This window comes from Dromiciops gliroides, chromosome 4, assembly GCF_019393635.1.
Source record: "Dromiciops gliroides isolate mDroGli1 chromosome 4, mDroGli1.pri, whole genome shotgun sequence".
In the NCBI taxonomy this organism is placed as follows: Eukaryota; Metazoa; Chordata; class Mammalia; order Microbiotheria; family Microbiotheriidae; genus Dromiciops; species Dromiciops gliroides.
In genome coordinates, this window is record NC_057864.1 from 216,437,180 (window position 1) to 216,458,330 (window position 21,151).

The 21,151-nt window shown below is 36.0% G+C and overlaps 1 protein-coding gene across 3 annotated transcripts in view; it reads right to left on the minus strand.

The window, feature by feature from the left end:
* Window positions 1-21,151, minus strand: part of RPTOR (regulatory associated protein of MTOR complex 1) — a 505,620-nt gene that overhangs the window by 160,686 nt on the left and 323,783 nt on the right. For all 3 annotated transcript variants that reach the window (XM_044002818.1, XM_044002819.1, XM_044002817.1), the window contains exons 14-16: window positions 12,334-12,408; window positions 10,847-10,912; window positions 9,251-9,442 (exon numbers count right to left, since the gene is read on the minus strand). In XM_044002818.1, the coding sequence (XP_043858753.1) occupies window positions 9,251-9,442; window positions 10,847-10,912; window positions 12,334-12,408 (333 nt within the window). The remainder of the gene's footprint in view (window positions 1-9,250; window positions 9,443-10,846; window positions 10,913-12,333; window positions 12,409-21,151) is intronic.

Genomic DNA, 21,151 nt, shown 5'->3' on the forward strand with positions numbered 1-21,151 from the left:
GGAGTAGCAGAGTAAAAGAGAGCCTCTCATCTGACCATCTGACTGTGACTTCCATCTTTTGCTGAGGTTTGCTTCTGTTTGATCTCCAGCCTTGTCTGTGAAGAGGAGGTGTCTTCTACTCTACACTTTCACACCGTGTAATACCCTGTGTGTTAAGTGGGATTCTTAGTGTGTAGAGGGAATCATCCACACTCCATTTTCCATACCCTATTTCTGATTCTGTATGCAAATGCATTCTAAGACTTCCACGCAAAAGTCCCAAACAGACATGATTCAGACCTTCTACTGCCCAGTAGAATAATTTTTCCATGGGCAATAAACATCCTTTAACCTAGATCTTTTCCCCTCCTATTCTGTTACTCTTCTAGCAATTACTGAAATTAGGCTACCCCTGGTGACACAGCCTCCTTGGAGACCACTCCATTATTGGATGTACCATTATTCATTCCACTCAGCTCACTGGTCAAGGCAAAGGAGTTGGAATACTCCGTGATCCCTAATGCTACTTTCAGGTTTTCACTTTAACTCCTTTATTCAGTAATCTCTCCTCCTTTGAGGTCCATGCTATTCATGTTTACCACCCAAACAAAATCCTCATAGATATTGTCTTTAGACCTCCTGCTTACCCCCATTCCTTCTTTAATAAGTATGGTACCTATATTTAATCATATGAAAAAATGCTCTAGAACACTATTGATTAGAGAAATGCAAATTAAAACAACTCTGAGATATCACCTCACACCTATCAGAGGAGACAATATAAAAAAAAATGGAAAATATTGGATGTTGGAGAGGATATTGTAAAGTTGGGACACTAATGCACTGTTGGTACAGTTGTGAAAAGATCCAACCATTCTGGAGAGCAATTTGAAACTATGCCCAAAGAGCTATAGAACTGTGTATACCTTTTGATCCAGCAATACCACTGCTAGCTTTATATCCCAAAGACATGTCCAGAAAGAAAAAAAAAGACCTATTGGTACAAAAATATTTATAGCAGCTCTTTTTGTAGTGGCTAAGAAATGGAAATCAAAGGAATGCTCATCAATTGGGGAATGGCTAAACAAGCTGTTATATATCATGGTGATGGAATATTATTGTGCTATAAGAAAAGACAATTAGGATGATTTCAGAAAGGCCTGGAAAGACTGGTATGAACTGATGTATCAGTAAAGTGAGCATAACCAAAAGACAGTTGTGCACAGAGACAGCAATACCATTTGATGCACTGGGAAAGCCTTAATTATTCCCAGAAATACAATGATCCAAGACAATCCCAATGCACTATTGATGAAACATATTATCCAACTCCAAAGAAAGAACTGACATTGATTGAACACAGACTGAAGCATGCTATTTTTCACTTTCTATCATTTTTTTCTTTTATTCAAGTTTTCTTGTACAAAGTGACTAATGTGGTAATGTTTTACATAATCACACATGTATAACCTATATCTAATGGCTTACTACCTCAGGGAGGGGAAAGGAGGGGGAGGGAAAGAGGGATAAAAATTTGAACTCAAAAGTATAAATAAAAATGTTTATTACTTTTTTTTAAAAAAAGCTCTTTATACCCTATCCTCCTCCCCCACTCCCAGATTTCCAGGCTTCTTATACCTTGCTCTCCTCCATGTACTCTTTGTTCAAATGATACTGACCTCCTGGCTGTTCCATGAACAAGATACTTCATCTCTTGGCTCTGAACATTTTCTCAGGCTGTCTCTTGAGTCTGGAATGCTTCTCCCTCCTCATCTCTACCTGCTGGCTTCCTTCCAACCCCAATTGAAAGCCATTCTTTTTTTTTTTTTTCCTGTGTGAGGCAATTGGGGTTTAAGTGACTTGCCCAGGGTCACACAGCTAGTAAGTGTTAAGTGTCTGAGGCCGGATTTGAACTCAGGTACTCCTGACTCCAGGGCCGGTGCTCTATCCACTTCGCCACCTAGCTGCCCCGAAAGCCATTCTTCTATAGGAAGCTTTAACCTTCTTAATTCTACCACCTTCCCTGTTCTAACTATTTCCTATTTATCATATGTATATATAGCTTGTTTTTACATATTTTTATGTTATAAGTACATAACTTGTTTAAAATATTTGTATGATTCTTGTCTTCTTATTTAAATGGAGCTCCTTAAAGGCAGACCCAGTCTTTTTGAAGCTTTTATATCCCCAGAGCATAATGCCTGGGGCACTTCATAAATATTCACTGACAGATTCAAACAGTTATTAGATTCGTAGTTTATCAACTACATCTTATAAAACTCTAAAAATTTATATATAAACTGATGGGCTACAATATACTGTACCTATCTTTAATGTACTCAGTGCTTTGGCTTCAAATAGGTCCCATCATTACACTTAGCTGAGGGTATGGACTGGTTTTCCCTACGTTCCTCAGTCTGTCTCTTTATTTAAGATTTTAATGTAAGGGGTTAAGTTTCTTCTCAAATTGATTTTTACTAGTGTGCCTTATACAAATATGCTTTCTTCCTACCTCTTTCAACAATTAAAATATCCATTTAACAAAGTGAAAGTACCTTTTATTCTGCTTAACAGTCGAAATCTAAAAACCACTTTAAATTTAAAATTTAGTATAGGAGACATTCAAAGAAAACACAAACTCAAAAAGTCAAAATGTAATCGAGATATTTTAAATTGGATCAATACAAGATAAAATTTTCTCTGGGGCAGCTAGGTGGCAGAGAGGATAACTCACTGGCCTTGGATTGAGGAGGACCTGAGTTCAAATCCAGCCTCAGACACTTACCACTTACTAGCTGTGTGGCTCTGGGCCACTTAACCCCAATGGCCTCACCAATAAATAAATAAACGAACAAGCAAACAAACAAACAAATAAATAAAATTTCCTCATTCAGGACACTGAATATATAAAGATATATAAAAATACCTCATATAGGCAAAAGAAATTATTCTTATTGATGAAAACCATCATATATAAGAAAGAGTAAACATTTTTACTCATGACCATTCATCTATATGGCACATAAAAAAATGGAAGCAATGTCGTTACCAAAATATGTATTATCAATAGATGAAGAGCACTGCAGATAACAATGGTATCAACATGTTATAAGCAGTAAAAAAACAAAGAAAGCAAACACAAATTACAAAAAAAATGAAATGTAGTTTTTTATATTACATATATATGACCATATAATTTTTTTTCGCTATGTGGGTAATCATCTCTCCTGTTTTACCTTGCATATTGGATGCAAGCCTATGACTATTCAACAGTGTAATAGTTTTCTCATTCTAAACCTACCTTTCTAAATTCTAGATTATTGATTATTACTTATTATAAAAAAAATTGTCACTAGCTCAGCTGGCTATTAAATTCTGCAAATGGTGCACTGTGTTCCCTACCAAATGCTATAGTATGAGGGAAAAATTTGGAGTATATTTAATTCTTTCATCATGTGAATTGGTCTTCCCCTATGAAAGAGATAAATATGATAGAATATGTATGACATGGTAGAGAGGGGAAGAATCAAACGGGGAATAATATTCCATGGCCTTATCATTATCTAAATTGGAATCCTTTTGGGGTTTTTGGCAGCAAGATCATTTTCATTAGTTCTGTATGCTGATTTTAGGAACAACCTAAGTCTTGGGATGCTCCTTCAATGTATCAGTTTCCTATGTTGTAGCTCAAGGATTGTTTACTTTTGTACTTTATACACATCATTCCATGGTATTCTCTTCAACTGAGATTGCACATTTAAATATTTCTGATTATAGTTTCTCTAATATTTTCTGAACTGTTCTCATTTAATCTGACTCCATGAGAAAAAACTTGGACCTTATGAAGTAACCCATTACTCATTAACAGGTACAAAGGGCATTCTTGAAAGAGGCAAAAGAAGTGCACCCAAAAAACTCGAACAACAGATGGTCCATAGTTATAACATAAGATAATTCCTTTGTCTTAATGATATTTTGAAGGTAGTGTACTTGCATCAAATCATAGTATGTTATACAGTCAGGATAACCCAAGATCTAGCAGCTTCTACATTAAAGGATCAGAGGGCATGGAATATGATATTCTGGAGAGCAAAGGAACTGGGATTACAACCAAGAATCACCTACCCAGGAAAACTGAGTATAGATCTTTCAGGGGAAAAATGGGACTTCAAGGAAAAGGGGACTTTCAGGTATTTGTGATGAAAAGATCTGCACTGAATAGAAAATTGGACTTTCAAATACAAGACCCTAGAGAAGCATAAAAAGGTAAACAGGAAAAAGAAAAAATGAGGAATGTTAAAAGGTTAAACTGTTTACATTCCTACATGGGAATATGACACTTCTAACTCATAAGAACTTTCTCAGTATTAGGGCAGCTGAAAGGAATATACTTAGACAGAGAGCACAGGTGTGAATTGCATATTAAGGGGTGATATCTGTAAAGCATTTTTTGTTTTGTATATCCTTTTTTTTGTGGGGAAGGCAGCATGGAGTGGCTTATATCTGGGGCTAGATTTGGGGTCAGGGCCTCCTGGGTCCGGGGCTGGTGCTTTGTCCACTGTGTCACCTAGCTGCTCCATGATGACATCTTTAAAATAAAGTTAAGGGGTAAGAGGAATGCACTGGAAGGGAAAGGGAGAAGTGGAATGTGGTATAGTAGCTCACATAAAAGAAACAAGAAAATGCTTATGGAGTAGAGGGGAAGTTGAGGAAGGAGCGGGGGAGTGAGTGTGCCTTACTCTCATCAGAATTAGCTCAAAGAGAGAATAATACACACTCAAGTGGGTATAGTAATATAGCTTGCCCTGCAGGAAAGTGGGAGGGGAAAGGGATAAGGGGGGGAGAGGGGAAAGATATAAGATGGGAGAGGTGAAGGGAGGGCAGATTGGAGGATGGGGGGTAAAACCAAAACACTTTTAAGGAGGGATAGGGTAAAAGAAGATAGAAAATAGAGTAAATATCAAGGGGAAGGAATAGGATGGAGGGCAATACAGTTAGCAATAGTAACTGTGAAAGAAATGATGAGCAGGATGCTATCATAAAGACTTATGAAAAAGACAATCCACCTACAGAGAAAGAACTGATGACATCTGAATAGAGATTGAAACAATTTTTTTGTTAGTTCCTCTTTCTAAAGGTATTTTGTCTGTTTTCTTTCACAACTTGACTAATGTGGAGATGTTTTGAATGACTGCACAAGTATAACTTATATTGAATTGCTTGATTTCATAGGGTGGGGAGAGAGAGAGAGAGAGAGAGAGAGAGAGAGAGAGAGAGAGAGGAAGAAAAGTTGAAACACAAAGGTTTTGTTTTTTTTGTTTTTGCAAGGCAATGAGGGTTAAGTGACTTGCCCAGGGACACACAGCTAGTAAGTGTAAAGTGTCTGAGACCGGATTTGAACTCAGGTCCTCCTGAATACAGGGCTGGTGCTTTATTCACTGTGCCACCTAGCTGCCCCCAAAGTACTCTTTTTTTTTTGGGGGGGGGGGTGGGTTGTTTGCTTTTTTGAGTGTCAATGAGGGTTAAGTGACTTGCCCAGGGTCACACAGGTAGTAAGTGTTAAGTGTCTGAGGCCAGATTTGAACTCAGGCACTCCTGAATCCATGGCTGGTGCTCTATCCGCTGCGCCACCTAGCTGCCCCCACATTTATTTATTTATTTATTTATTTAAGTGAGGCAATTGGGGTTAAGTGACTTGCCCAGGGTCACACAGCTAGCAAGTATTAAGTAAGTGTCTGAGGCCAGATTTGAACTCAGGTACTCCTGACTCCAGGGCCGGTACTTTATCCGCTGCGCCACCTAGCTGCCCCCCCACATTTATTTTTAAAAACTTTGTGCTCTGGGGGCAGCTAGGTGGCGCAGTGGATAGAGCACCAGCCATGGATTCAGGAGTGCCTGAGTTCAAATCTGGCCTCAGACACTTAACACTTACTAGCTGCGTGACCCTGGGCAAGTCACTTAACCGCAATTGCCTCAATTAAAAAAAAAAATCAATGTGAAAAAATTTGTTTTTCACATGTAACTTGGGGGAAATCCTAAATAAATAAATAAATAAAATCATGGTAGCTTAATTGAGGATAAGGTAATTTTTTTATGTCTGTGGGTCATGACAATCTTTCTCTCTAGCTAGATTTCTATTTCTTTTTGCAGGGCAATGAGGGTTAAGTGAGTTGCCTAGGGTCACACAGCTGCTAAGTGTCTGAGGCCGAATATGAACTCAGGCCCTGTGCTTTATCCACTGCACCACCTAGCTGCCCCCCCATATCTCCTCACAATTCAATTTTTCAGAAAAAGTATTTTTTCATAACAGAAATCAATTAGGTATACTTTCATACCTTAGAATTATATACTACTTGGGTATACTGTCTCCAGCCTGAATACATATGATTGTACCTGTTTTATTTTTCTTCTCATTATCAGTCTTTGTGGATGACTATCCATTAAAACCCCACAAAGCCAGTGTCTCTCTCTCTTTTTTTGTTGTTGTTTTTGCAGGGCAATGAGGGTTAAGTGACTTGCCCAGGGTCACACAGCTAGTAAGTGTCAAGTGTCTGAAGCCAGATTTGAACTCAGGTACTCCTGAATCCAGGGCCGGTGCTTTTACCACTGCGTCATCTAGCTGCCCCCGTCTTTCTCTTTTATGCTGCATATTATATAGAATGAAATTTGCTTATTCTTGTCAAGTTGTCCCACCAATACCAAATTGCCTTTATAGTATTTTTGTCCTGAGAACAATTCTAAAAACTGAACCTTGAATATTTTCTAATCATTTACTTAGTTTTTTTCTGCTTTGGGTATCTGCCAATATTGTAAAGATTGCATCATATTTCTATGTCAAATATCCCAAATTTCTTCTTCAGGAAGGGTCAAAGATCTTTCCTTTAGAAAATTCTTAACCTAAATATGTGATCCCACAGTAATGTAATATAATATGATAGAATGAGAAAATATAATAGAGTGCATAATTGTTTGTGGTATTTCAAAGAGATTTTTATTTCAAGTTAACTCAAAGAATTTATCTACAGATAACCTCATGAAATGACAACATTTTTAACTCTGTCATGTATCATCTCATTCTCTCTAACAGGCATAGTAATTAATGTCCAATTCCTTTTTGAAATTCCTATCCTATTAGGAATTTTGGAGGTGTCTACATCATCAAGTAGTTTGTAGAAAACATTCTCCAATTCTTATATATCATAGCATGCCACATTCTCTATATTTCCAATAAAATTTTGGAAAATATTCTCAATCTCTAATGCTTAAATCACATGGTATTCCCTTGACTACAAGTCATCCGTGTAGCTTTATTTTCATTAATAAGCACTTGTGCTTTAGATATGTTACATCGTTATTATTTATATTAGCCTTTATACTTAATAATAGGAACCATAAATCAAGATATATTAATATTTGAATATTTAAAGAATGGAAATTATATTGCAGAAAAAAATGGTCTGACTTGTAAAGGAAAAACACACTGGAAAACTGTTTTAAAAAACATTCAAAAATTTTAATAGTTGATCCTTGATAGACTCCGGATAGATATTCTGCATAGATCTCTCCAGTAGGTCCCTGACAATGCAAAGGGTACCTGAATAAATCCTTGGTTAAGCTCTACAGTTGTGCTGATATGGCACATGCTACCTCCTTCACTGGTTCTGATTCATCATTCCAACCTATGCTCAGGCTGGTAAGTCTCTGGGGGGTGTGGTGGGAAGAGATTGACCTTTTAAGGAGAGGGAGTGGCCACAGGCATGATTGTGTCACTACCCTTCAACTCTTTTAGTATGTGGGATATGGGGAATACATGTCTATTATTTATCACTGCTGCTCCTAAGCCCCACCAGTTAGCTTCCCATTTACACAAAATTAGTAAACATAAAACATTTATGAAACAAAAAGACAAAAGGAAGAATAATACTGACATTTACCTCAATTGAAAGGCAACAATAATGAAAATATAACACACCGACAACAAAACTGGTTTATGCTCTCTGATGTACAGAGTATTGTAAGGAAAACGAACAAATGCAAAAGCTTGAAAATGAGACATCCAAGTAGGGAGGTATATATGTTTGCAGCTGAGAACTCTAAACAGAATGCTCTCAGTAAAATAGGCTACTAATTGATCTGCCTTCCTACAGTCCTTGTCCCTTCTAGTCTATATTCCACAAAACTGCCAATGTGATTTTTCAAAAGTCTATGTCCGGTCAAATCATTCCCCTACTTAATAAATTCCCTAATGCTGCTAGGATTATAAATATAAACTTCTTTATTCAACATTTAATGACTTTTTTATAACCTGGATTTTCTGTTTTTTTTTTTTTTTTAAGTGAGGCAATTGTGGTAAAGTGACTTGCCCAGGGCCACACAGCTAGTAAGTGTTAAGTGTCTGAGGCTGGATTTGAACTCAGGTACTCCTGACTCCAGGGCCGGTGCTCTATCCACTGCATAACCTAGCCCCCCCCTATAACCTGGATTTTCAAGGTTGATTGTATACTTCTATCTTTTTCATACTCAACAGGTCTTTCTTGATTCCTCGTTATCCTCCTCACTGGATGCTAATACATTCTGTGAAAAATTATCTTACTTTTATGTTGTATCATGTGTGTGTGTGTGTGTGTGTGTGTGTGTGTGTGTAGCCTTCCCTGATGGAATGAAAATTGTATGTGTTAGGTATTACTTTTTCTACTGTATTTGTATCCACAGTAATTAGCACAGTGTATAGTAGACATACAGCAGACAATGAATAAATGTTTAGTGATTTACTGTATCCTAATTTTGTCTTTTTGAAATGTTCATACATTCCCCTAGTTCTGCCTTTTGGAATATAATTGCATAGTGAGAAGTCAACCAGTAAAATTCAAGGCTATACACTTGAAAGTTTGAAGGTCCTTAGGCTGACATCTCAGTATGGGCAGTTTTATTGCATAATGATTTACTCCTTAGTTAAATGGAAAACCTGTTAACTGAGACAATCTCCATGCTAGTTAACTTATGCATAACTTATTATTACTTTAAGACTTTGTACATCTTCCTAATAAAAACACAAAGCCCTATATAGAGGGCATACTTAATAAACATTTCCTGAATTGAATTATATGACCCAAGATGATGAGAATTCTTTCTATGTCATCCTCTAGGAATCACAACACAGGGCTTTATTTTTTTTGTTTTGTTTTGTTTTTAATAATGGTGGCTGAATCTACCATTTCATTTACTTTTAAAACATATTTTCAACCTATCATTCACTAACAGAACAACTTACCTCAGGAATGGGATCAGAGAGAAGACTGTAGAGTTTCTCATGGGCACTGTCCCTCACACCACACCACCTTGCAGAATCAAAATTTTGCCAAATCCGTCCTAGGCAGATGGCTACCCATTGGCGCAACAAAGGGTGGGGGTCATTCAGTTGTTCCAGACAAATGGCAATCAGGTTGCCTTGAAGACAGGCTTCCTAGAAAAAGACCAAATAATGATCCCCTGCTTATGCAGGAAAAATTATGGAGAGGCCCAAATGATTGACACAACACCAAAGTTTCCCTATTACTGACATTTTTGGTTAAAAAAACCTTCTAAGGAAAAACTTAAACGAACTGATGCTGAGTGAAGTGAGCAAAACCAAGAGAACGTTATACACAATAACAGAAATATTAGGCAATGATTAACTAAGATGGACTTCAAGCCTCTAAACAATGCAATCATCCAAGACAATTACAAAAGACCCATGATGTTCTCCACAAGAAGGAAAAGAACTGAAAAGAGTCTGAATTCATATCGAAATGTACTATTTTGACTTGTTTTTGTTTTTTCTTTCTCGTGGTTTTCCCTTTTTATTCTGATTCTTCTTTCACAATATGACTAATGTGGAAATATGTTTAACATGATTGTACTGTATAGCCTATATCAGATTGCTGTTTTAGGAATGAGGGAGGGAAGGGAAGGTGGGAGAAAAATTTGGAACTCAAAATCTTACAAAAATAAATGTTCTAAACTATATTTCCATGTAATTGGGGAAAAAATACTATTAAGATTAGGAAAAAAAAAGGCTCCCAAGGTCTGTTGTTTAGGTCATAGTTTAAATTGTGATATTTGAGGTAGCATTCTCCATACTTTAAGTAAAGAGAACGGAACAGGGTTCTATGAAGTTCTCTACCTTCCTTTCCATATCTAGTATTATTCTTCCATATTCCAAACTTTTAAAGTTTATGAATGTTTTATTTAATGTCAGTTTTATATGATCACAAAACAAGATAACGAGTAATATATCTCTTTTTCTGCCTATGGACCATAAAATTTATTTTGAAATGATTCTGGGTTTCCCCTGTTGCTGGTCCCTTCCCTCTGAAATTAGCTTCCAATTTAAACAGAACATATCTTGCAGGTACATAATCATTTGCACACTGTCTTTCTTGTTAGAATGTAAGCTCCATGAAAGCAGACAATATATTTTTGCCTTTCTTTGTACCCCCAGTGTTCAGCATAGTACATATTAAGTGCTTACCAAATGCCTGAACACTGTAATCATTTGATAGAGTGAACCAAACCATGTAGCAAATGAATTCCCTAAACATGTTTCTTAAAAACCTAGAGTATGGGGCAGCTAGGAGGTGCAGTGGATAGACCACCAGCCCTGGAGTCAGGAGGACCTGAGTTCAAATCTGTGCCTCAGACACTTGAAAATTACTTGCTGTGTGACCCTGGGAAAGTCACTTAACCCCCATTGCCCCACAAAAAATAAAATAAAATAAAATAAAATAAAATAAAATAAAAATAAAAATAAAAACCTATAGTAAATATGGTGCTAAACAAAGTAATAGACCAGTGGGCTGGCTGGAAGCAGCAAGCTAGTGATACTTACCTGTCCTGTGTTATAGCTATTGACAATCACAGCGAGAATGAAGGCTGTCATAGTCCTATGTTCAGCCTGAGTGAAAAATAAGACACTCATTTTTAGTCATGCATCTGTTTCCTGCTAGGGAAAAACTCGACCATTCCCACATCTGACCAAAGCTATCCTGTCAAAACCTTTATGAGACAGTTTGGTCCACTAAAAAATGTTTTAAAAAAGCCAACAAAACAAATCTATGCTCTTTAAAGAAATATGGTGGCATTGCAAGAATAACTTCATTTTCAAAAGGAGAAAAGTATGGGGGGCAGCTAGGTGGCACAGTGGATAAAGCACTGGCCCAGGATTCAGGAGGACCTGAGTGCAAACCCAGTCTCAAATACTGGACACTTAGTTGCTGTGTGACCCATGGCAAGTCACTTAACCCTCAATGCCCTGCAAAAAAAGAAAAAAAAGGAGAAAAGTTGTATCCCAGAAAGACTAATAATACGGAACAAAAAGGGAGCTGATATGATGAAACAACCTGGTTAATTATGAGGTTTATCAAGTCTTTTCTTCCTGTCCCATTTTATATCAGTATGCTCTCACATCTGGGTATGCTGGTCCTAAAATGCAGAATTAGCATTCTTTCCATTCCTTTTAAATCAGGGTAGTGATTATTTGCAAAGAAAAATTAATAAGATAGTAATCTTGCCTATAAATATTAACTATATATGATATTTTAATTAAATGATTCAGGTTACATTATACAAGTAATTGTTCTGAAAAAACTTATTTATACATTACTTTATCTGTACAAGTGTCTCTATTATCTGCAATGGTTACAGGAATGGAAAGTTTTGGCTAATCAAATCTTCTAGTTGAAATAAATAAAATTTAACAAGCATTCGATTAAATATCTACTATATATTCAAAATTGTACTAGGAGCTTCAGGAAACATACAAGTATTATAACACATGATTAATAATTATCATATATCTTATACATGAAGGATCAATTTTCAAAGGATCTAAATAAAATACATTTGAAACTAAAACTTAAACTGAATACACTTCAATCTTTTGTGATGACTCAGGAGATATTTAATGAAATAAAACCATCACTCAATGTAAATTATCATTTTGCTATAGATGTGCAGTTGGTTAATAGAGTTCTGTTGATAAAATCCTAGATGAATCACCGTATCCTATATTGCAATGAAAACACCAGTGAGAACAGCTGTTTTTTAAGAAACTCATTTGTCCCATTTAAAAGCAGGGATGGAAAAGTCACTGGCACAACACAATAGCAAAGCGTGCTGTTTAAAATTCAGGGGATGCTAAAATAGTAGCTTGGATTTCCTGTGGTTGGGTATGAAACCCACCAGACCTTTTCCTTTGATGAATGAGTGTCTTGAGGTCTGTAGTCCTCATAAAAACAGATTTTGTAACACACAGTCAGAGATAAACCACACCAATTCTTGAAAATGTCTGAAAGAGAAATGGTATTTGTTTCTTACTGGCATGTAAGGGTCTGCCAAGACAGAAAGGAAATATTTGTGACCGTTGTCCTTCACGAGATCAGCTTGGCATGACTGGGGAGAAAAAAAGAAGAAAGAAGGGAAAACAGTGAGTATAGTTACCTGAAGGGAATTACTTTCTGTCTCTCTTGATATATGAACGAATGAATGTACCATGAATATTTTATGGCTTAATCATTTTCTCCCCTCAAGCCCAATTTTCATTTGAAAAAAAAATAGTGAGAGTTGTTGCTTGCAGACAAATTCTCTGTGGCTATGGATAAGTGGCTAGGATCTTATGTGTTCTCAGAATTGAAATGGTCCTGTGCTATATTCTCTGGAAAAAAAAAAGTGATCTGTATAGTGGAAATAGGCAAAGACATTACAAGTTATTGGGAATAGCTCAGTGATTGGGGAACAATTAGAAAGATGGCCTATAGGCAAGAATATCTTTAGGGACATTCCAACTTCCTATACAATCAATCAATTAATCAACAGGCATTTATTTAGAGCTATTAATTTATTTAGAGCTTACTAAATGCCAGGCATTGTGCTAAGCCTGGAAGATAGAAAGAAAAGCAAAAACACTGCCCTGGTCCTCAAGGAGTTCACATTCTAATGAGGGAAGGTACATGCAAATAACTATGTACATACAGGATATCTGGTATAAGTGAGAAGAGCTCCCAAAGGGAATCGGAGGAGGTGAAGTGAGGAGGGATCTGGAAAAGCCTCTTGCAGAATACTAGATTTGAGCTGATTCGTGAAGAAAGCCAAGGAAAACAAGTGGTGAAGGTGGGAAGAACAACATTCCAGGAATGAGGAGTCAGGAGATGATAGCATAATGTGAAGGGAACAGCAAGAAGACAAGTGTTAATTGATACAAGAATATGTGGAGGGGAGTAGAGTAGAAGAAGGCTGAAAAGTCAGCAACAGGCCAGGATGTAAAGGGCTTTAAAAGCCAGAGATAGAATAGGTCAATAAGCACAAAAGAGAACAAAGAAAGAGGGAAAGGTGATAGGTGAAAAAACATTTATCTCCACTATTTCTGTGGTGACACATAACTGGAAATTGGGGCGGGGGGGACGACACAGGAGGAACCACAATCAATTGGAAAACAGGTAAGCAAATAAGGGTATATGAATGTAATAGAGCACTGCTGTGTTATAAGAAACAATGAAGGGTACAGTTTCAGAGAAAGAGGGGAAGACTTTAATGAAGTAATACACAGTACAGTGAACAGAACCACAAGGAAATTATACTATAAGAATAATGTTCTAAAACCCAACAATTTTGTGAGATTTAAGAATTCTAATCAAATATGATTCGAGAAGACTGATGGATGAAGGAAGTTACACACTTCTGGATAGAGGTAACCAACTATTCCAATCTAATCCAAATAAACATTTATATAATTATAAAACTAAATATGCAGGATGAGACACACTTTGTAGACATGGCCCATATGGAAGTTTTGCTTGATTCTGTTATTTGTTACATAGGTTTTGGATTTCTTTTATAGTGGGAGAGAGGAACTGGCAAAAAAAATGAGCGGGAGAGAAAAAAAATATAATTTAAAAGCCCAGCAGAGGATTTTCTATTTTACAGTGGAGGTAATCAGGAATCACTATAGATTATGGGAGAGAGAAGGTAACATGATCAGATCTCTTGCTTTAGGAAGATCACTTTGGGAGGTGATTGGAGGATGAAATTCAGTGGGAAGAGAGCTGGGGAAGGAATAGCAACTGGATGGCTATTGCAATAGCCCAGGAGAGAGAAAATGAAGGAGAGCCTGTATCATGTAGGTGACTAGGGGATTTTCAGATTCCTTATATCTTCTAAGAACCCCAGGACCCCAAGTCTGCTCAATTTTAGTCCCCACTCTCCCTAAAATTGCTCAATGTTTTGTTCTCCTGTAATCATAGTTAGCTTATTTGCTAGTTCAATAAACAAATACACATAGATAATGGCTTTTAAAAATTTCTGCCTTTTATCTTATAAAGTTCATAGATGTCAACAAACACAATGATTTTCATTTATAAAAAAAAACAGAAAAAGAAAACTATGACACTGTAAATCTTTGATGAATATAGAATTTTTTTAAAAAAGAAATACATGATAAAATTGAACAAAGAAGTTACAAAACTAACCTGATTAACTGCCACTCTCGTCCTCTATGATGCATATTTTTTTAAAAATTGCTTTTCAGGGCAGCTAGGTGGTGTAGTAGATAGAGCACCGGCCCTGGAGTCAGGAGTACCTGAGTTCAGATCCAGCCCTCAGACACTTAACACTTACTAGCTGTGTGACCCTGGGCAAATCATTTAACTCCCATTGGACACCCCCCCCCAATTACTTTTCACTGTTGGTGAGTTTTTTAAAAAATAAGTTTTTATTGACATTTTCTTTTTCTTATTTCACCCTAATATCTTTTATATCCTTCCTTCTTCTTTCCCAGAGAGCCATCCCATATGACAGTCTTTTTTAGAAAGTGGGAAAAAACATAACTGAAATTGTAAAAAAAAAGTCCAAAAACATGCACTGTGTAATACGTGTGGACCTCCGACTTCCACAAAGAGGTAGGTTGGGAGTCCTCTTATATTTCTTCATTTGAGCCCCATTTAACTTTTATAGTTTTGTTGCATTTGGGGTGTGTCATTCTTTCCATTTTCTTAGTTGTAGTTAGTTGTGGATATTATTTTCTGGGCTCTACGTACTATACTCAGCATCAGTTCATATAACTCTTGCTTCTCTGTACGCATCACACAGATCATTTCTTATAACACTATAATATTCCATTTCATACATGTACCACAATTTGTTTAGCTACTCCCCAATTGAGGGGCATCTACTTTGTTTCCAAATCTTAGCAATCACAAAACATTTTGAAGGATATGGAAGCTTTCTGCTTTTCATTGGCTTATTTGATATATAAGCCAAGTAATGGAGCCTCTAGTCAAAGGGTATGGACATTTTAGTCACTTAATTTGCATCATTTCAAACTGCTTTCCAAAATAATTTTAAGATAATGATGAAACAACAGATCAAAGTTTCTGGGATGCAGCTAATGCAGTCCTAAGGGTCAAAATTATATCCTTACAATCACATTTTAGAATACAAAATAGAAGAGATAAATCACCTTTTTCAAAAAATAAAAAGGCAATGGTCCAATATAACCCTCAAGGACTTATGAAAACGGCAACCCATTTACAGAGAAAGAAGTAATAGTATCTGAAAATAGATGGAAACACTTTTTTTTTCTTTTCTTTTCTTTTTTTTTTGGGGGGGGGAGGCAATTGGGGTTGGGTGGCTTGCCCGGGGTCACGCTGCTGGTGGGTGTTGGGTGTCTGGGGCCGGATTTGGGCTCGGGTGCTCCTGGTTCCAGGGCTGGTGCTCTGTCCACTGTGCCACCTAGCTGCCCCTGGAAACACATTTAAAAAAAAAATTTTTTTTCTCTTTGACAATTCCTCAGTCTTAAGTTTTAGGAGTTTTTTGACTGTTTTCTCTCACAACCTAGCTAATGAGGGAATGTTTTCCATGACTACTCATGTATAACTTATTTTGAAATGCTTGAGTTCTAGTGTGTGGCGGGTGGGAATGGAGGAGGAAGAGAAGTTGGAACACAATTTTAAAAAAAAATTGATGTTAAAATTTGTTTTTACATATATTTTGGAAAATAAAATTTATTCAATAAAAAACAAAAAACAAACAAACAAAAAAGACTTGAATAATAAAAAAGGGGGGGGGAGGGCATAGTTTAACAAACTGAATATACATGCCCCTTCTGAAAAGATATCTAATTCTGGACCTCTAGTCCTTTCAGGAAGTACAATTCATTCATGTTTTAGAATAGAGACTATTCTTTGTATTGATCACAGCTCTTAAATCTTTCAAAATTATTTCTCTTTACAATGTTGCAGCCACTGTATAAACTGTTCTCTATGTTTTAGGCACTGAAATCTGCACCATTACAAGTTTTCCAAGGTTTTTCAAAAATTCAGAAAAAAGTTTTCTTAGTGAAAATGTTAAGGAAAAAAACACAAGTCACTCAACCCTAATTGCCCTAAAAAAACCCAAAAAACAACAACACAGCTGAGAACAATCATATGGCAGTTCATTAGGCTAGTTTTTAAACTGTGTTCGGCTTGTCATTCCTCCTTGCATAGTTATATACAATTATATCCATTTACTAAAATTTGTTCCATCTTTTCCCAATTAATAGGCACCTTCTTAGCTCCCAGTTCTTTACTACAACAAAAAGTATTGTTATAAATATTTTTGTATATATGAGGTCCTTTGACTATTTCTTTGAATTTCTAGGATACATGCCTAATAATGGTGTGAGGTAGTTACCATTATTAACCTGATTTAGAGATGAGAAAACAGAAACTGAGAGGTTGAAAGATTTGCCTAGGGTCAAAAAATTAGTATCTGTAGGAGCAAGTGAATTTGGGTCTTCCTACCTCAAAGTCTAAGATTACATATATTATTCCACCAAATGTATTTTAAAGGTATTAGGGAAAACTGGGTCTACACATTATACTGAAATCTCTCCTATAGAGAGGGATGAATGATATGACTTACACAGGATCATAGGAATCTATTCCTGAATCCTAAGAAGAAAATGCAAAATCATTCTTTCCTTAAAATTTATGAGTTATATAAAACTATAGCAAGAAATTATTCTTTCTAATTGTGGGAAGTTTTGCTTAGGCATGATCCAAGGTTATCCATTTCATTTTTCCTAAATTTACAATGTCTAGCATACTTCTTAAATTTATTAAATACTTATTATGTGGCATGTAATGTGCTAAATATTGAGGATACCAAGAAAATCATAAAATAAAAAGAAGTTCACAGAGTAATGGCAGAGATCACGTACAAATAAGTGTGTACAATGAAGATATATACAGTTTAATTTAGGACTAATCACAGAGGAAAGGTATTAAAATGAAGGAGGAGGAATAGGAAAAACTAGCAAAAGATGAGACGTTGAGATTTGAATGATGCCAGGAAAACCAGAAGGTAGCAATTAGGAAAGAGGGAGTTCAAACATGGGAGACAGTCAGTAAAAATGTCCAGTCATGGAGTTAATAATAACATCTATGATCTTCTCCAATGTGGCCCCAAAGCTATTGTGTTTACAATATAGGCTCCGAAAAACTTTTTATCATGTACAATAAAATGTCATTAGTTAAGACTATAAATTCTGAAAAATTAGTCAGGATTTCTCTACTGAGAAATAAAAGTTAAAAAATTGTCTTTAAATTTTTCACATCTTGTTTATGTGTGGAACTTTAAAGTTAACAGGTTTTTCAAAACAAGGAAGGGCTCAAGATATTACAATGTTCTTCAACATATCTTCAGGTTCTAGGTCAAATTCTTAGAACTAAAGATTAAGAGCCAGAAGGGATATTGGAGATGATAAAGTTAAACACTTTCATATCACAGTTAAGGAAACTGAGGAACCTGGTCAAAGTTTTATAGGCAACTGAGATTCAAACCTAGATACTTTGACTTCAAATCTATATTTCCCCCCCGCACTGCATCCTCCTGCTGTCCATTCAATTTTTTTTTCTTCTTTTTAAGTGAGGAAATTGGGGTTAAGTGACTTGCCCAGGGTCACACAACTAGTAAGTGTTAAGTGTCTTTGGCCAGATTTGAACTCAGGTACTCCTGACTCCAGGGCTGGTGCTCTAGCCACTGCGCCACCTAGCTGCCCCTTGTCCATTCAATTTTTTTTTTTTTTTTTTTTTTTTTAGTGAGGCAATAGGGGTTAAGTGACTTGCCCAGGGTCACACAGCTAGCAAGTGTTAAGTGTCTGAGGCTCGATTTGAACTCAGGTACTCCTGACTCCAGGGCCTGTGCTCTATCTACTGCACCACCTACCTGCCCCGTCCATTCAATTTTAAAGGATATATGCAGGCTTTTATGTAGATGATAAGGTTGTGATAACAAACAGGTTTACTATAAAGTATCTGTAATTATTTTATTTTCACTTGAATGATAAGGTATGCATTTTTATCTTGATTTGTCACTCATTGTACTTGAAAATAACAATAGCACCATTTAAAAAATATCATATAATTAATATTTCTAAGTCAGAATGCACTTTCTTCTATTATACTAATGAAATATTTCAATAAATTAGTGAATTATTATACTGTACTTCAGACAAATATCAATTATTAATATTTTTTCTTCATGCTGCAAAATAATGCTATGGAAAAAGCATTAAACAGCATGTTTTCCTCTGACTCCTTTATTAAAAAGCACCATATCCTTATGATACATACCTATCAGGCAACGAAAACAAACTGTCAAATGAAAAAACAAAACAAAAACACTCAACCAGCATCTGACACACTTTGCAAAACACTGGGTTCACTAGAGACTTAGGGGTTCAGAATAAATGATGCAAAAAAGCCTGAAAGTTAAGAAATCTCCAAAGAAACCTTTTTTTTTTTCTCAAGGTTCTGTTTTTGCCAGATCAAGATGTAGGCATGACATAATAAGGTCAGAGAGAGAACAGAAGAGAGAAAAGAGAGAATCTGATTATGAATGCATATGTTACTTTTTTCCTGAACAAAAAGCAAAAAATAAAACTCTCACTTGGGTTTCAGCTCCACTGGCAGCTCTGATTTTTCTCTGTGCTGTATGAGAATTAAGGGATTCACAATTTAAAAAAAAATCAGAAATGGGGTTAGGGTGGGGATGGGAATGAAGAAAGGCAAACTACTGACAGGAGGGTGCTACAAAGGAAGATAAGAGAAAATACTTTAGTGTAACAGCAGCTAAAGATGCAATTTGCAAGTGAAGTAGATACCAAGGCAATGGAATTGAGGCCAAGTGAAAATTGTGACAGTTTGGAGGGTCTTTTCATTCTGCTATTAACATTAAAAAAAAAAAGTATACTACTTGGGCAAAAAAAAAAGCAACTAAAACTAAGGGGACTATATTCTTCTCACCAATGCAGTGGCACAGAAGAGTTCCAGGGAACTCATGATAGAAGAGGATCTCCAAATCCAAGAAAGAAAAAAGAAAGAAAGAACTGTGGAGTATAGATGCTGATTGAACCATATTATTTCTTTTGTTTTGGGTGCTGTTGTTTGTTTTTTCTATTTTGAGGTTTTGCATCACTGCTCTGATTCTTTCTCTTGTAACAGGATTAATGCAGAAATAGGATTAATGTTATTATGTGTATATATATATATATGTGTGTGTATCTATCTATCTATCTATATGTATATGTATAGAGATATATAGATATAACCTATATCAGATTACCTGCTGTCTAGGGGAGGGGGGAGGGAGGGGAGGGAGGGAGAAAAATCTGAAATTGTAAAGCATGTATAAACAAAAGTTGAGAACTATCTTTACATGTAACGGAAAAAATAAAATATCTCGAAAACTATTTCTACATGTAACTGGAAAATAATAAAATACTTTTATTTAAAAAAAAAAACTAAGGGGAATACTTAAATCACTCGTAGGTTATTTAACATCAAGGTGATACAACTTTCACAAGTCTTCAAAAATTTACTCTGCATTTCTTCTCTTTTTAAAACTTATTCCTTACCTCTTATTCTTCAACTCAGTGATGTGAGCCTCCTTGTTCTTTCACCACCAACAAACTAATCTCTAGGTTCTGGGCATTCCCTCCAGATGCTGCCATGCGGAGACTATGTTCCTTCCTTGATGAATGGCCTCCCTGGCTTTCAAGTCCCAACTAAAATCCCATCTACAAAAATTCGTTCTCAACACCTTCTTTTAATAATCTTCTATTTATCTTGTCTATAGTTTGTTTGTACATATCTGTTTCCTTATTAGGTTGTGAGCTCCTCAAGGGCAGAGACAATCTTTTGCCTCTTTTTGCATCCCCAGCACTTAGCATAGTGTGTGGCACATAGGTGCTTAATATTAAATAATTATTGACTGACTGATAATTATCAAATTAGGCTAGATGGTATAATTTTAGAGAAATTGTACAGACAGATAATAACTGAAATTTTCAAATGGCATCACAAAGAATGCTAAACAAAAGTAGGAAATAACTTTATTACAGTTTGTCTATGGATAGGGCAAAATATTCACTGAATATCTTTTAAAGTTAGCAAAATTGCATCTGACCTAGAGATGAATCTGATCTGATCTTTCTAACAAAGAGAATAATCTCAATACCAAAGTGAGGTTTTGGTGGACCGTAATTGACTTCAAAAATAGATGTATGGCTATGATGAAATGACAGTTATAAATCGAGCTTTGAAAAAAGTACATACAGCTATATTGTAAATAGTAAATTCCTACACTGGGGTTAAAAAAATAATCAGTTATACTATTAAGGAAGGAGATAGGCTAGAAAGAAGCTCATGGGAGCAGCAAGGTGACAGACACAGTGGATAAAGAACCAGCCCGGGAGTCAGGAGTACCTGAGTTCAAATCCAACCTCAAACACTTAACACTTACTAGTTGTGTGACCCTGGGCAAGTCACTTAACTCTAATCGCCTCACTTAAAAAAAATTATAAACAACTGCTAATACTACTTTCTGGAAAAATAATCTATTTATTGCAGTACTTTTGGTTGTACAAGAATTAGTAATTAAGAGGATATCCATAAAGTGGAGGATGGCTGAACAAATTATGATATATGAATATAACTGAATATTATTGCACCCTAAGAAATGATGGAAGGATTGGGTTGAAAGAAACTTGAAAAGACTTGTGTGAGCTGTTGTGAAGCAAGGAACACAACATTGTAAAGAAAAATTACTTTGACAGACTTAAGAACTGTAATTAATATGATAGCTAACAAGGACTCCA